Raw genomic sequence first — 14,175 nt, forward strand, 5'->3', positions numbered from 1 at the left:
ATAGTATTAGCTAACATGGCTGTGAATGGCTGGTTCTAAAACTCAGGGCAGGAAAGCTAAATATACAGGTGGTTCTTTTTGACTAGGAAAAGGCAGCTGGTCTTCTTTGTAGTTTGGTGATGGAAATGTATCACCTTTAGGAGGTGACAAGTTCTACTCCAGTTCATTCCTGATGATGTGCTTGAGTCCTGAATCTGTGCTTCTTGGCATCGGGAGGTGGCTTATTCTGCCTACAGAGCCCACAGCAGAAACCTGTGCACCGGCTGCCAAACACCAGCAACTGCTCTGAAGGCCACCCCGTCCACGCTCCTTTTTACAACAGTGCTTAGAGCTGTGGCACATATTGCCTTTGACAACTATGGACCTAGGAACAGAGGCTAGGTCACATGGGACATCCTATTCTTTTACCTCAGAGGGTCATACAGAATACCTGGTGTGATACGGAGCACTGTCAAACATCAATAAAATGGAGATATTTCTCTACTTGCTTTAATGGATTTCAAGAAGTATCCAGGGAGCCATGACCATAAAGAAATCGACCTACTTCAAGTGTAGCTTATAGACTATCGCATACTTACATTTGGAAAAACTCATGTTACTCGCACTCTGATGTACAGGGAATGTTCTTGCCCCACGCTGCCTCTACCTGCTTCACACAGGTCAAGCTGGGGAAAGATGCCTCAGTCTCCACAAAGGAAGAGACAATGAGACTCTGAGAACAGCACAGGAGCCTGGAAGCCAGGGGAAAGGGGAGAGGCGTTCTGGTTTGGGATCTGGAAAAGTCTAAAAGTTGGAGGCCACTGTGTTTATCCAGAAAGATAAGCCATGCTTCTAGGAAACATTTGTGGTATAGGAGGCCATTTAAGGCCACCAGATAAGCTTACAGAGCTTTGGATGTACACAAGTTCCAAGTGCATTTTGTCCTGGACGTGGCAAATCGCACAAAGGCCTAGAATATAGGACGCCTGTGGGGGGAGGAGAGAGGCCACAAAGATACACTAGCACCAGACCACAGAAACTGTTGAAACCCAGGCTAAATTTGATTTTCCTTCGATTTGTGTTTTTCTATGTAATGTGTTTATTATAGTGTGCTTGGCCACACATTTGCATGCTCTAGTGATTTTTTTGGCTTGGTGGGCAAGGCCTAAGTCTGTTGTAATTGACTTTGTGCAGATATGAGTAAAACCCCTTAATCACCACTTGCCGATTGTGGCAACTGTCCTTTCAATGGGAATCAGACAGTGGACTAGAGTAAAGGCTCTGTGTCTGGTTTCATTTGTGTCCTGTGGTTTGAGTGTGATGTGCCTATGACATGGAGCTTTGAGATAGTTACAGAATTAAGTTTTCTTCAGGCCTCCCCCAGATGAGCCTCTCACCAGTTGGAAGTTAGCAATATCAGTATAAACCCAGGATCCTTCGCTAGGTGCTCATCTTGTCTGCCAGTGTGCTAAGTTATTTTAAGGCATTGGAAGCACATGGTAGAATCCTGTTGTGCAGATTTAGGTGAAACATCGTTCAAATCATGCCCCCCAAACCTACTACATACAGAAAAAAAAATCCATCTATATCCCTAACATGGAAGCTGTGAGATCCCCTGTGCCAAGATAAAACAGTCCTAGCAGGCATTCAGGGGGCTAGATTAAACTCTTCAGACCCTGGGTCTGCCTGCCCTTCAGTGGGTAGAATGTGGGGTGAATGATTTCATCGGCTCCAAGCAGTGGACTTCACCCTAGAGGGGTGAGGGGAAGCCGAAGTTTTCTTCCCAATCTTTCCTCTCTCTTCTGGTCTCCTCTCTGTAACAGCCCAGCCATCAGAACTCAATTATTACTAAATTTCCTATGATAGGGAAAAACCAGGCAGCTACGTGTACTACTGAGGATGAAAAAAGGAAGGGAACATTTGGAAGGAAGCGTTGGGTCACAGTTGAAAGAAGGACCATTGAGGGATAGGAGCGCCCTGAAAAGACCCAGAGCCTTGCCCCGTCCCTCTGAAAGACAGAATTTTCTTTCTTCTGCCTCTCCCACGGTTCTGAAACCTGGCTGGGCCCCTCCGGCTCTAACCTGGCCCTGACCTGGAGGAGGGCAGGGCAGCTGCACACACCAGTTTCCCAGCCCAGCTCCGGAAGCTGCGCTAACAGGTGCGGCCCGGGCAGCGGGGGACCCAGAACCCTGGAGAGCCTGGCGCTGGGGCCAGCGATTCCGCACCTGCGGCGGGATCCCCCTAGGCACTTGGGCTGGGAAGCCTGCACCGCCGCGCTTCCTTAATATTGGGCCCCACTCCAGACGGGACCTCTGCCAAGGGGGCCACAGTGCAGTATGGGTTTGGGTTTGATCAACTATGTATCAACTACGATTTGTTTCTTTGACACACTAAGCGCAAGGCACACCACCCGGCCTTGGAGAGATGGGGTGAGGACAGCAAGGACTAGAGGACAAGTTTGGCTTCCTGGGAACAAACCTCGCTGCAGTCTGGAGCTCCCCTCGCTGTTGTATAGAACAAGACTGCCCCCTAGTGGCCCAAAATTAGTGTCGAATTAGTGTTGAGCTAGAATTAGTGTTGAGCTAGAAGAGAGCCTGCTTGAAGCGCACTTGCACATTAACATACGTTATTTGTTCTGGCTCCTATTCCTCCTCTATCTTGCCTTCAATCACATTGTTTTCAATCTAGAAGCCTACCGGAAGTGGTCGAAAACCTATCTAGACCTACACATTTAATATCTGCATTCTAGACCGAATTCGGTTTCTGAACTTGCAGTTTGCTGTCTTTCCCTCTGAGTGTAGTTCTTCTGACTGTGTGGTTACCTTTAATGTTTCCTGTAATGTACGCTGTACCGGCTGTGGACGAGTAAGAGAATAAAGAGCGAGACAGTCATCAACCCTCCTATCTGGGTGAGGATAAGCAGCCACAACTGCCCTATCCAAGTCGAGGCCCAAGAAGTGCAGGGAATTGTGGAACACTTTGAGGGTCTCTTGTACCTGATCTAAAGAACAAGCAAGCCGACCAAGAAAAGGAGTCAAGGGGCTGGAGAGACAAGTTCTGTTCTTACAGAGGACCCAGTGTGATTCCTGGCACACACACTGAGGAGTTTCCAATCTCCTGTAGCCCTGGCACCGGGGACTCCAGTGCCCTGTCTGGCATCCATAGAGACTGGCATTGGTGTGTAAATACTACCCCCTCCATGCACACAAAAAAAAAAAATTTAAATTCAGTCTTTAAAGAAAAAGACACAGCAGCAGCTGGGGACAGCATATGGAGAAAGCTCCACACAACAAAGACAGAGTCCTGAGATTAGAAAAACTAACCAGGGGCACAGCAAAGGGAGAGGGAGCGGCAGACAGGGGCTGGGGTGGGCAGAAGGTAGGGTGAGCCTCTGTGGAACTGGGGTGTTGACAACAGGGCCAGCTTAGGGGGACTTCAAATGATGTTCTAAGAGCCAGGTGAACGGTGTGCTCAACCTTCTGTCTGTTCAGGATCGTTCTAAATTAGGCATTGAACTTTGCTTTAGGCTAGTTGTTAGGTCTGGGCAGCCTGGCTGATAACTAGTTAGGGCAAAGGAGACCTAGGGTTCATCTAATCCGTCTGTTACTCCATCCTCTGGACAAACTCGGGGTCTGAGAGCTAGATCTGGGGTCTTTTTAATCTTCCCTTCAAGGTCCCCCAAGATGCCAGTTAGAACCTGACACCAGCTCCCAAGTCTGCTTCTGATAAAACAACCCCCATAAAAGCACACACAGACACAGAAACAAGGTTACAAAAGGATGTGGTCATTACAATTAGACTTTCTATCCTGGGAATGAGAAGTTTCAAACCCCTGCTTGAATACTTAAGATTACTAAGACCCATAATGAGACATGAAGACCAGACATTGCAGACAAGTAACGGAGGTGGAATGGCCGGGCCACGATGCTCCCCTGGAGAATTAGGAGGGCAGAGGTCTTGACTCTGAATTGACACATCAAATCCCATTTCAATTAACACATAACACTGAGAAAACAGGTTTAGAAATTGGAAAGTAATTCAAACTCTGTAAAAACAAAAGGCAATAAAACGCAGTTGTCCCAATATTTAGATAGTGTAGGTACCCTCAGCAATTCCCGGAAGCTGAGAAGAGAAATAGCTCAGCCTTGGCTGGACCATCTAGCATTGTGTTGAAAAGTCATGACCTATCGAGGAAGATGATGATGAAGACAGGATGGTAAGAATGGCAAAGAAAGATATGGGGTCTTGGCGAGCACCACCCGAAACTCTGACGGAAAACATGAAATAGGAGGTGGTCAACAGGCCAGCCCCTGGCTTACCTGCTTATTAGTTCTGTGATCCTGCCAGCACCACTTAACCTCTCTGACTGAGTCTCGGTGTCCCAGCCGTGCAGTTACAAGAATAGCAAAGCTTCTCACATTGCACAGGGCACTTTAGCCCTGCCGTGAAGGCCAGGCAAGACTGGAGGTAAGGGCATCCCGGCACATATCCGGCCTGCCTCTAACTGGCCCTGTGACTTGGTTAAGTTTTAGTCCCTCTAGACTTTGATTTGTTCATGTGGAACATGAGGCTGCTGCACCCCTGGATTGAAGGAGTCCAGGCAAAGCAAATCCAAGAACCCTGCCTTTCACACCAAAGTGTTCCACAATACGTGACTTTCTCTTTTTCGTCACGGATGGGATTGTAAACATGCAGATTCCTCACCGTGTGCCACTGAGGACGGTATTACATTTAGCATGATATGATGTCACTGGTGATAAGTATTAAAAACACAAGCAGAGAGGACAGAAACCATACTGAAGCACATTGTCCCTCTCTAGACGAAATTGAGGACCCAAGGTCCCAGCAGATGGCCATGCAGATCTCTCTCTCTCTCTCTCTCTCTGTGTGTGTGTGTGTGTGTGTGTGTGTGAAAAACACTAGCAATGATCAATGGCCTCCTGTCAAGAGGGAATAGGTGTCTGGTGAGTGACTGTGAGAATCAGTGATAATTCAGATCTTATCTAACATCTCCACTGAGAGGTAGAGGAATTGCTAGTTAATAAAATCTATAAAGGCACTCTCTGCAAACCTCCAGGGAGCCTCTCTGGAGCACAGAAACTAATGGGGGAAGCCAAGAAATTTTGCAAAGGGTCTCAGAGACCATTCACTTGTTCCAAAAAGAAAAAAAAAGTTGATTCTCTGCCTTAGACCTCCATGCACTGTGTTTTCACAGCCCAGTGAGAGACAAAGCAGTAAATCACTATACCACAGAGAAAGGAGGGTGAAGCTAAGAGAGCCTCACCCAAGAGTTAGAGAAGGTTCAGAACAAGAAACAGCCAAGCAGACTTCAAGTCCTCCCTCAGCTAGGCTGAGACTGGCAGCTGCCGGCTAGTGGGGGCCTCATCTCCCCAAAGGAGGCAGAAGTAAACCCTCCAGCCACTTGATTTGCTCGAGCTGGAGGGAAGATGCCCAGCTTCTTTAAACACGAGGTTCCTTTGAACCTCAGACACCTGTCTTTATCACAGTCTCTTCCTTGGGCTAGAGAGGTGGCTCCTCTCCCAGAGGACCAGCTTTGGTTCCCACCACCCAAATCAGGCAGCCCACCGGCAGGTATAACTCTAGCTCACTGCCACTTCGGGCCTCAGAGAGTGGCCCACACACAGCACAGTAGAGATACCTGTTCACATAAATAGAAATGTAATTATCTTTTCAAGAATGGTAAAAATGTCTCCCCAAATAATAATTTTATAACAGTTTTAAGCGAACCTGTATCTTATTTATCTCAACCATGTCCCCTGGATATTTTAATCCCACTGTACATGTCTGCTTAACACTTTCCTTTGGGGGAAAACATTCACTCCATCTATGTCTAAGGCATTTTTAAAATTCTAAACCACCTTTGCATATGTATCTATTGATGACGCCCTCCCATTAACTGCTCATACCCCACCTGCCCCTGTGGTCCACGGCTGGACTGAAGCCTGGGGACCCCAGAACTGAAAGTAGAGAAGTAGCCAGAGTCGGCATCATACAGGAGGGGTGGAAGGAGGTAGAGAGGTGCAGTAGGAAAGGCAAGTTCTCAGCCATAGGCATTGATAGGGATGAAGGGGAAACACAGACTCGGCAAACAGTAAAGGCAAAATGGGTTTGACTCTTACACTGGCTGTGGGGCCTGGGGAAGCCATCTCAGAAGACTCCCAACTTTCTACTTGTGTGACTGGCTAAATGGCGGTGCTGTCCCAGATGTGACAAGGTTTGAACTGGATCGTTTGACTTTGAAGTGTCTGTGGGGCTGCTAAGTAGAAGTACGTAAGTCCATAAGAAGGACCTGGGTGGAGATATGGCCTCGGGAAGCCATGACTCGTGAATATTAATCAAGGTCACGGGTGTGGGTAACACCCCTAAAGGAACCCACAGTCTAAGAAGATCCCAAGGGCAAAGCATGGGTTCTGGGTGGCAGGTAAGAAAGGAACGGCTCCCATCAACAGGAAGTAGCATCCAGAGATGGGAGAGAACCCAGAGAAGAAAAAAAGCAGTGGAAGCCAGGGGTAGAGGGGATGCTCTGCAGAAAGGGACATGAGAAACGCAGCTCCATAGAGAAGCCAAGAACGACCAGGAGCAGAGCAGTCCCCAGTGGCCATGACAATAACAGCGGACGCATTCTTTAGTCCCGCCTCATTCACACTGTCGCCCGGAGATATTCTTCCAGACTGGAAGCTTCAGGGTAGAGCCTGTAAGGTTGCCAGTCAGCCCCTATGTTACTGAGCTGGCTCCTAAACTTAGAGATTCGGGCCAGGGTCTTGTCCTGTTCTACCTGTAACCCACAAGGAGGAGGTGCAGAGGGGCTGGTACAGAGTACCTACAGTTGATGGTCGAGCATTTGCCTGTCACACTTTGCACTTCTCAGAACCCAAAGGCATGAATACTCTGGCAGCATCTTAATCTAGAGGACGTAACCTAACTCCTTGCAATTAATTCTACATATGAGGAGGACTGGGGCTTGCAAGCAGCAAGGTGGTTTGCATTCGAGTATGCTTTAGAAAGTTAATTTATGTTATTGGCCACCTGATTGTTAGATATCCACACCACATAAAATAAAATAAAATAAATATAACCTGCCCGCGGCTTCTTTTGCATCTGAACCCTTCCCCACTTGCCCTGCCAATAAATGCTGTCTTCACAGTCATCAAGTAAAGGTACACCCTGACATTTGGAATCAAGAGCTCCTTACATATTTGATGAAGTCAATACTGACCTTCAGTCTGTTCTCCCTCCCCCACACCCTCCAGAGGTGGCCTGACTGTTCCCCCAGGAGTCTCCTACTTACTCAGTCCTCAGTCACTACAATGAGATAGTTGCTCCCTCTGCTCTGATGGAGCTGGACTCAGCCCAAGTCAACCCATGTGGTACCAGGCCTAGAACTCTTCTTTCTGTTCTACATTGGATGCTACTTTAGCACATTTATCTCTGGAAATCCGATCTCTGTCAAGCATGGGTCTGATTGTCTCTCTCTACAGCTCTCCTTCATAATGCAGAAGGGACAGCAAACAGAGGTCTCTGTCTCAGGTGATAGCATTCAGGTCTCCTTATTGTTCATATGACATCACGAAGTGTTGTCACCATGGAGGTTGAGCATGGACCAAAGACAGCTCGCACTGTGCAGTGCTGGTCATCTGAAAGTGATCTGCCACAGGATTTCCAGCGGGCAGCCTGGTTTGAATTCCCCTTCCCATCCATATACCCGAACAGTATCAGTAAGAAATGAGAAGCTGTTGGGATTCTGTACCTTAAGCCAAAGATGGCTGCCATTTCCTTCTCATTCAGCTTACAGTGAGCTTTTTATCTTTTCAAATTGTGCTATGGATGCAGTCCCCTTTCTTGAACTGAAAATGTCTAGTTACACAGAAAGAATAAAAACAGCCAGGGGACACACGTGTCATCACATATGGCCACCTTGTCACCAGCAGAGTTGTTACTGCTACAGTGAAATCATCTATTATGTATTAACTATGAAACGCAAACTTGAAGCATTGGAGCCATTGGCTCGTCTGTCATTTCAGAACTCTGAACAAGCTGCCTGTCAGTTCTCTTACCTGTCAAAGAAACTCAAGATGCAAGTGTGTGGTAATGACTCCCCTCTTTCCCTGCTGTAGGTCAGTGCAGCTCAATGGCCAGCCCTTAGAGATGGTGGACGACGGGACCCTTCCAGAACTGAAGCCCCGCCCCCTGCGGGCCGGCCGGACGTTGGTCATCCCTCCAGTCACCATGGGCTTCTATGTGGTCAAGAATGTCAATGCTCTGGCCTGTCGTTACCGATAAGTCACTCTCCGTTCCTGAGCTCCTGGTGGACCTGCTGGACTGCTCTCCACTCTTCACACTTGTAGCGGCCCTATTCCTCAGACACCTTCTTTGGCAACAGCCTGTACTCCCATGCTACTGGGGACAATACAGACTCTCCAAAAGGAGACTAAATGTCATAGTGTGAGCTTAGTTTAGGTAGGTGGCATCTATCCCTAAGGAAAATGTAGACATCCTCTGTTCCTATGCAAAGATAAAGATGTGTGTCTGTTTATGCACAAACAGCTGACAGCGAGCTTCCAGAGCAGTGTTTCCAAACCAGCTGCCTGCGGTCCGACCACACAGCAGTGTAACTCACTGAAACCCGGGCCCTAGCAGAGGATGGGGGAGGGCTTGGGGAGGGGCTGGTGTGCAAATCTAATCCTCTTCTAACTCCTCCTTTGTCTGTTTCCTGCTGCCTCGGGTTTCCTGACACCTCTCTTCCCATAGGGAGCTAATGGGTGAGTCAGCTCTGGCCTGCTGGGTGAGCTGTTTCTATAATTTCCTGGCTGATGTATGAGTGTGTGCATCTGGGGTTCTGACAGTGGCATCCATCACTGGCTAGTCCTCTGGGAACGGGTGCTTCCCAAGTAGAATTACAGTCATGCTCTGCACTTGGTAAGGTTCTATTCCTCTGTGAACTGGATTCCCTCCAGCTTGGAATGGGAGTCAGGTAACAATATTCATTGAGTGCAAAGCAATGTTTTAGTCTCCACAAGAAGACATCATCATTCTTCATGCTGCCAAGGGGGAGAAAGTTGTAGTACAAAGAAAAAGCAGAGGGAAACATCAAACCTGTTCACATGTGCGGGCACACACACACACACACACACACACACACACACACACACCCCAATCCAACAAAGCAATTTAGACCTTGCCCTCAAACTGAAAGGATTTCAAAGACTCAACACAGTAAGAAGGCCTTAGTTGTTTAATTGACCAAAAACTATGTAGAAGAAGAAGGTCTGAATGAAGTCACAGTCAAACCGTTCTGCCTCTTCTCAGGTAGTCTCAGTGCATTTTCCAGGAAGATTCAAGGTGGCCGGTTCTGTCCTGGCCCAGGTGGGTGTACTTAAGCATGGTACAAAGTCATCTGTTGGCACTATTAAGGAAGAATAGAGAACTCGTGTGATAACAAAACAGATAAATGTAGGTGGAAGGCTTCTGAATTGGGCAGGCTTGGGGAAGGCCCTTTACTTAGCTCCAGGGTCTGGGAGTCTTTGGAAACAAGCTGCAGTCACACCGACTTTCTGTGGACATGACTGACCTCAGGGGAAAAAATGACAGGGATGATGCCTCCTTCAAGGAGAAAGGGGACCCTTGACACTCCTAGGTGCCAGATAAGTCAACGACGCCATTTTGCTGTGGACAGGAAGGCCTGGGGAAGCAGCAGGGGCATGTCTAAGATGAAGGATAAGGCTTAGTTCTGTTTGCAAAGTGAGAGACAAGAGGAAGGTTAAACAGCAAGGTGCCCCCAAGACTTTGAGCTTGGAGAGCTGGGAATTTGGAAGAGTGGAGCCATCCACCTGACTCTCCCTCCAAGGAAGACAGTGGCTCGGACTGTGGTCTGCTTATCTTCAGTACAGGAAGAGTCTCTCAACAGACACACTAGGGCATGCAAGCACCGAAGACTGAAGACAGGATGGACCCGTCAATGGTCAGCTTGGAAGCATCTGGAAACGGTGGCCAAGAGACTGCTCACCCAGTGATACTCCCAGGGAGCTTCCCTTCGCAGGCACCTTCACCTTCTATGAAGGCTCCAGCACAGCACAGAAAGTACTGACACTGGAGGTCAGAAGGAAGAGAGAAAGGGAAGGAGGAAACAAAGAGAAAAGCAGGTGGACTAAAGTCAGGAAGAATGTGGGAAGGGAAAAGAGACAGACAGACAGATGGGGTTTTTTTTTTTTTTTCTTGAATATGTATCAGAATCTCTTCCAAGTTCTTGTCTAGGGGCAGCTTCAGGGCCCCTAACAGCAGCAAGGTGATCAGAGACCCTTAATGCCAGGCCCTGGGCTAGTTTGCTTTACATACACAGAAGCCAAATAATAAAAGTTACCGTCGTTATCCCAAGCAATTGTGGGACGTGGGAAGAGTCCCTAGGTTTCCCAGAATCACCCAGCGAAATGGGTTTGTTTGAGGAATTATCCAGAGCCTACTTAGTCACCAAGCTCAGTGGCTTTTCCTGTCACAGACTTGCCCCCTCACCTGGTGGACTGCTCGGTATAGCCAAGACTTCCAAAGCCCCACACAAACACATTTTCTGTAAATAGCGTTAATTCTTCACTAGGCCTCCCAGAATGTGGGGCATTTTTGCCGCCTGTGTCTTTCTCTGAATTAAATGCTGCACCCAAGAGGCTGAAGTTTTGTTTGTTTCTGAGCTAATAAAGGGGGAGGAGGGATGCAATGAAATTTGTCTTCGGAGCCCTGCAGTTCTGTCTTCACAAGTGTCTCCAGGAAGAGGTATTTGCATTTCTCAGAGGGCACTAAGACACTCACCAGAACATCACACTGTGTAGCAGCTTTACCACAGGGCATCTGTCTTGATGCTCTGGGGGAGGAGTGGGAGGAACACTTATTAAACCATTGATGTTGCACTTTTCAGGGACTCTACCTTTTCGCCTTCACCCCAAAGACAGTCTCAGGTAAACAGCCCACAGCAGGGGCGCGATCCCTCGAGGCAGCTGTGGAAGAGTAAAGCAAATCCTCCACCAGGCAGGCCTCTCTGGGTCAGTTTTCCTTCATCAAGCCAGACACAGCAGAGATCATGAGAGACTTAAGAGCCCTTCATTTTAAACCAAAGAATGGTCTCGTGGATATGCGCACTGAAAAAGTAATCACGCGTAATGAGAAGTCTGTGCCTTTTGTTGTGATGGTTTTCTGCTCCTCTTGCCTCTAGGAGTGATTTTCTTTCTCATTTCTTATCACAAAGCCTCAGAATAAATTCTCATTGGGAGAGAAAGTCCCCATTTTTCTAATGCCCTGGAAAAAAAAAAAAAAAAGCTGCCTCTGTGGGATATTAGCATTATCTCTAGCCGGAGAAAGGCTCGAAAATATCAGACTCAAGCAACCGTGAGACTAAAGACCTGGGGCTCCCAAAACCAGGATTTCTTCTGCAATCCTCTCTTCCCTGGGCTCCTTCTGAGTTCTGCCCTTCCTGGGCACTTTGTAAGCCCCCAGAGGGGAGGGCTCAAAGCCTGTACTCTCATGTAGGATAAGGGTAACGATAGGTTCTTCCTGAGGTCCCTTACCCACTTCCAGCACCAGGGTGAGCACTGGAGTGCCGGGGTGTTAACCACGTGCATCTGCAGCCAGCACCTTCTGGGCCCGACCAGCAGTCTTCAGGTGTGTTCCACATGGGTGTCCTGCACGCACAGAGGACGCTGAGGCTGTGCCTCTTCCAAAAACAAAAGGCCAACGCTTAATTTCTGCAGAAGGAAAGGCAAACCCGAGAGGTTCCTATAGTGGTCAAAACGCCAGCAACAGAAGGGCTTTAATGTGTTGCGGTACAAACGGAGCAGCCCAGAATGAGAAGGCCAGGAAGAGCTTTCTCTGCAGTCTCGCATGGGTCCTGTCCACACCCTGCTGGTGACTCCTTCCCAGCCCCTTACTCTCTAGTTCCACAGCCTCCCTTCCACCAGCCACTCTGTCCCTAAGAGGGATCCCGGGGAAATCTGCTCTTTGAGACAGTGGGAGTTCCGTTTTAGAGTTGTCTGTGCTCCTTTTTCAGGTTCTACTCACTGAGAAGAAGATAGTGAGAAATATTTCAGACAGGCAATGCCAAGATGAATTACCCTAGTATAAGGCCCAAACACTCAAACTTTTAGAGAACCACCATCCCTTTGTAGGACACACTTCTCATCAATATTTAGACATTATTATCACCAGGAGGATAGAGAAGGGAACCTCCACGCCCATCCACATCAGGCAAGAACTGGCTTACACTCAGGTCTGTGGAATTTCAAAACCTGCTCTGATGACACCCTGCCATTAATATGACAACAGCCCCCTTTCCTCAACTCTGTTGCCCACCACTAGCTTTCCCACCACCTTGTGCCCGTCCGATGTCTCACCTGCTTGCGTGCCCTGCTGGGAAAGCAGCAGACCTGAGGTTTGAAGCAGCCCAGGAGTAGCTCTGATGAGTCACCAGAGGGCGATGACCAGCCTCTGCTGTCCATGGCACACAGTCACCTTGCTGGTCTGCTTCTCTGGGTTTCTCTGTAAAACCGGCTAAGAACCATTCCCAATGCCCTGACCTGCCTTTGGTGGTGATGGCTGGTGTATCTGTGTCATTGGAGGTGAACGGCAGAGCCAGCCAGCTCTTCCATGAGTGTGGTCCCATCTCCTTCCACCAGTCAGGTCTGGAAGTCTCTCCATCTTCCCACACTAAACAGTGAACGGTATTGCAGCACCCCAGGGGTGATATCACATGCAAATACTTGCAAATTACGCTCTGAAACATGAAAATAAACCAACCACATTGACACAGCTTTCTGTGACTCCAGAATAGCCCCCTGTGAAAGCTGGGAGCATTTGGGAGGAGCTGAGAAGTTTCCATTTGACTGGCTCATTAATTCCTACTGTGGTCCTGTTAGCCCACAGTGGAAAAGGAGTTTTTCTGACAGCCAGGAACATTGCTCTGCTAATTAGTATTCAGGAAAACACCCTAGGTCCAACTTGTAAATGTTATGTAATAAATTACAATTTCAGAAGAAACAGAAAGGAGCCTTGGCTTTGTTTATCTGGAAGCCAGTGAGATGAGTACAGGAACCCCCCCCCCCCACCCGAGGCTCTCTCTGCAGGGGTTCTAACAGGCGTTAGTGTTACATCCAGAACACAGTAGATTGCAGCTTTTGCGAACATGGTGATTGCAGGGAGTTCAAGTCCCTGAGGTAGCTTTTTTTTTTAAGGTAATGTTTTGTAAGAAATAAAATATGACTCCTTTGACTTTCTGTCGTCAGGGTGTTTTGTGGGGGAGAGGCAACAGTTTTGCACACCGTTCCTGGACCTAAGTCTGAGCACTTGGACTTGAACACTCACACACACCAAGGCCTTTGACTTCGTGGCAGTGACTTCCTGCTTTCCTTAGCAAGCTTTGCCTCAGCCGTTTGACTTAAGACATTTTGTTTCATAATTCAAGATGGCGTGGATGTATTGGGCATGTAAACCCTAGGACCTTGACAGCTACCATGAATCAACTAAACTTGAGCTGGTGGGGTTGTGAGAGCGGCCGTGGCTGTGTCCCATACAGTCACTCCTGTCTAGGCTGAGAAGCCATGGCTGGCATGAGATCCCACCACTGGTTTGCTGTTGAATGATGGTTTACCGTTTCTGTGGAGATACCAAAATCTACAGAACCTGTTACATGGTGCCTTAAGTCCTGACACCCTAGTTCTTAACTCATTTTTATCAAAGAACAACCTGCATTAGTCCGTGCCTATCCACTAGTGAACATTATTAGTGCTAAATGTTGCGCCCTCTACTGGACACGTCAAAAACATAATTTGAAAACTCAAATGGTGTGTGACTTTTCCTGGAAGGATGGATGTGAGCAAAGTCTGTTCAGCCAAAACAGGGCATCAACAACAGAGCAGGGGAAAAAATGATTTCCTCAAAGTCTAGCTTAATGACGGAACAAATTCACTGGGATGACTTCCAAGAGCTCGGGCTGCTCATGAACAGCTGCACCACAGAAAACCCAACCCAGCATAGAGGACAAGCCATGAAAGCTGCCTTCCTGACTCTACCAGTCTCTTCTGCCTGGATTTCATAAGCTTGCGGGGGGTTGGGGGGAACACGGGAATCCTATAATCCACTGAGTTTCCAAGGTTTATACATTTTGTGAGCTTGAGCCTCAGAAGCTCCACCTCCCACCCT

General features: G+C 48.1%; 1 protein-coding gene across 3 annotated transcripts in view; it reads left to right on the forward strand.

Annotated features, from left to right (window-relative positions):
* Positions 1–8,280, forward strand: part of HPSE2 (heparanase 2 (inactive)) — a gene marked incomplete at both ends in the record, with an annotated part of 624,570 nt that extends 616,290 nt beyond the window's left edge. For all 3 annotated transcript variants that reach the window (XM_080913133.1, XM_080913134.1, XM_080913135.1), the window contains one exon: positions 8,115–8,280. In XM_080913133.1, the coding sequence (XP_080769259.1) occupies positions 8,115–8,280 (166 nt within the window). The remainder of the gene's footprint in view (positions 1–8,114) is intronic.
* Positions 8,281–14,175: the final 5,895 nt, after the last annotated feature.

Source organism: Micromys minutus (genome assembly GCF_963924665.1).
Source record: "Micromys minutus genome assembly, chromosome: 2".
NCBI classification, from domain to species: domain Eukaryota; kingdom Metazoa; phylum Chordata; class Mammalia; order Rodentia; family Muridae; genus Micromys; species Micromys minutus.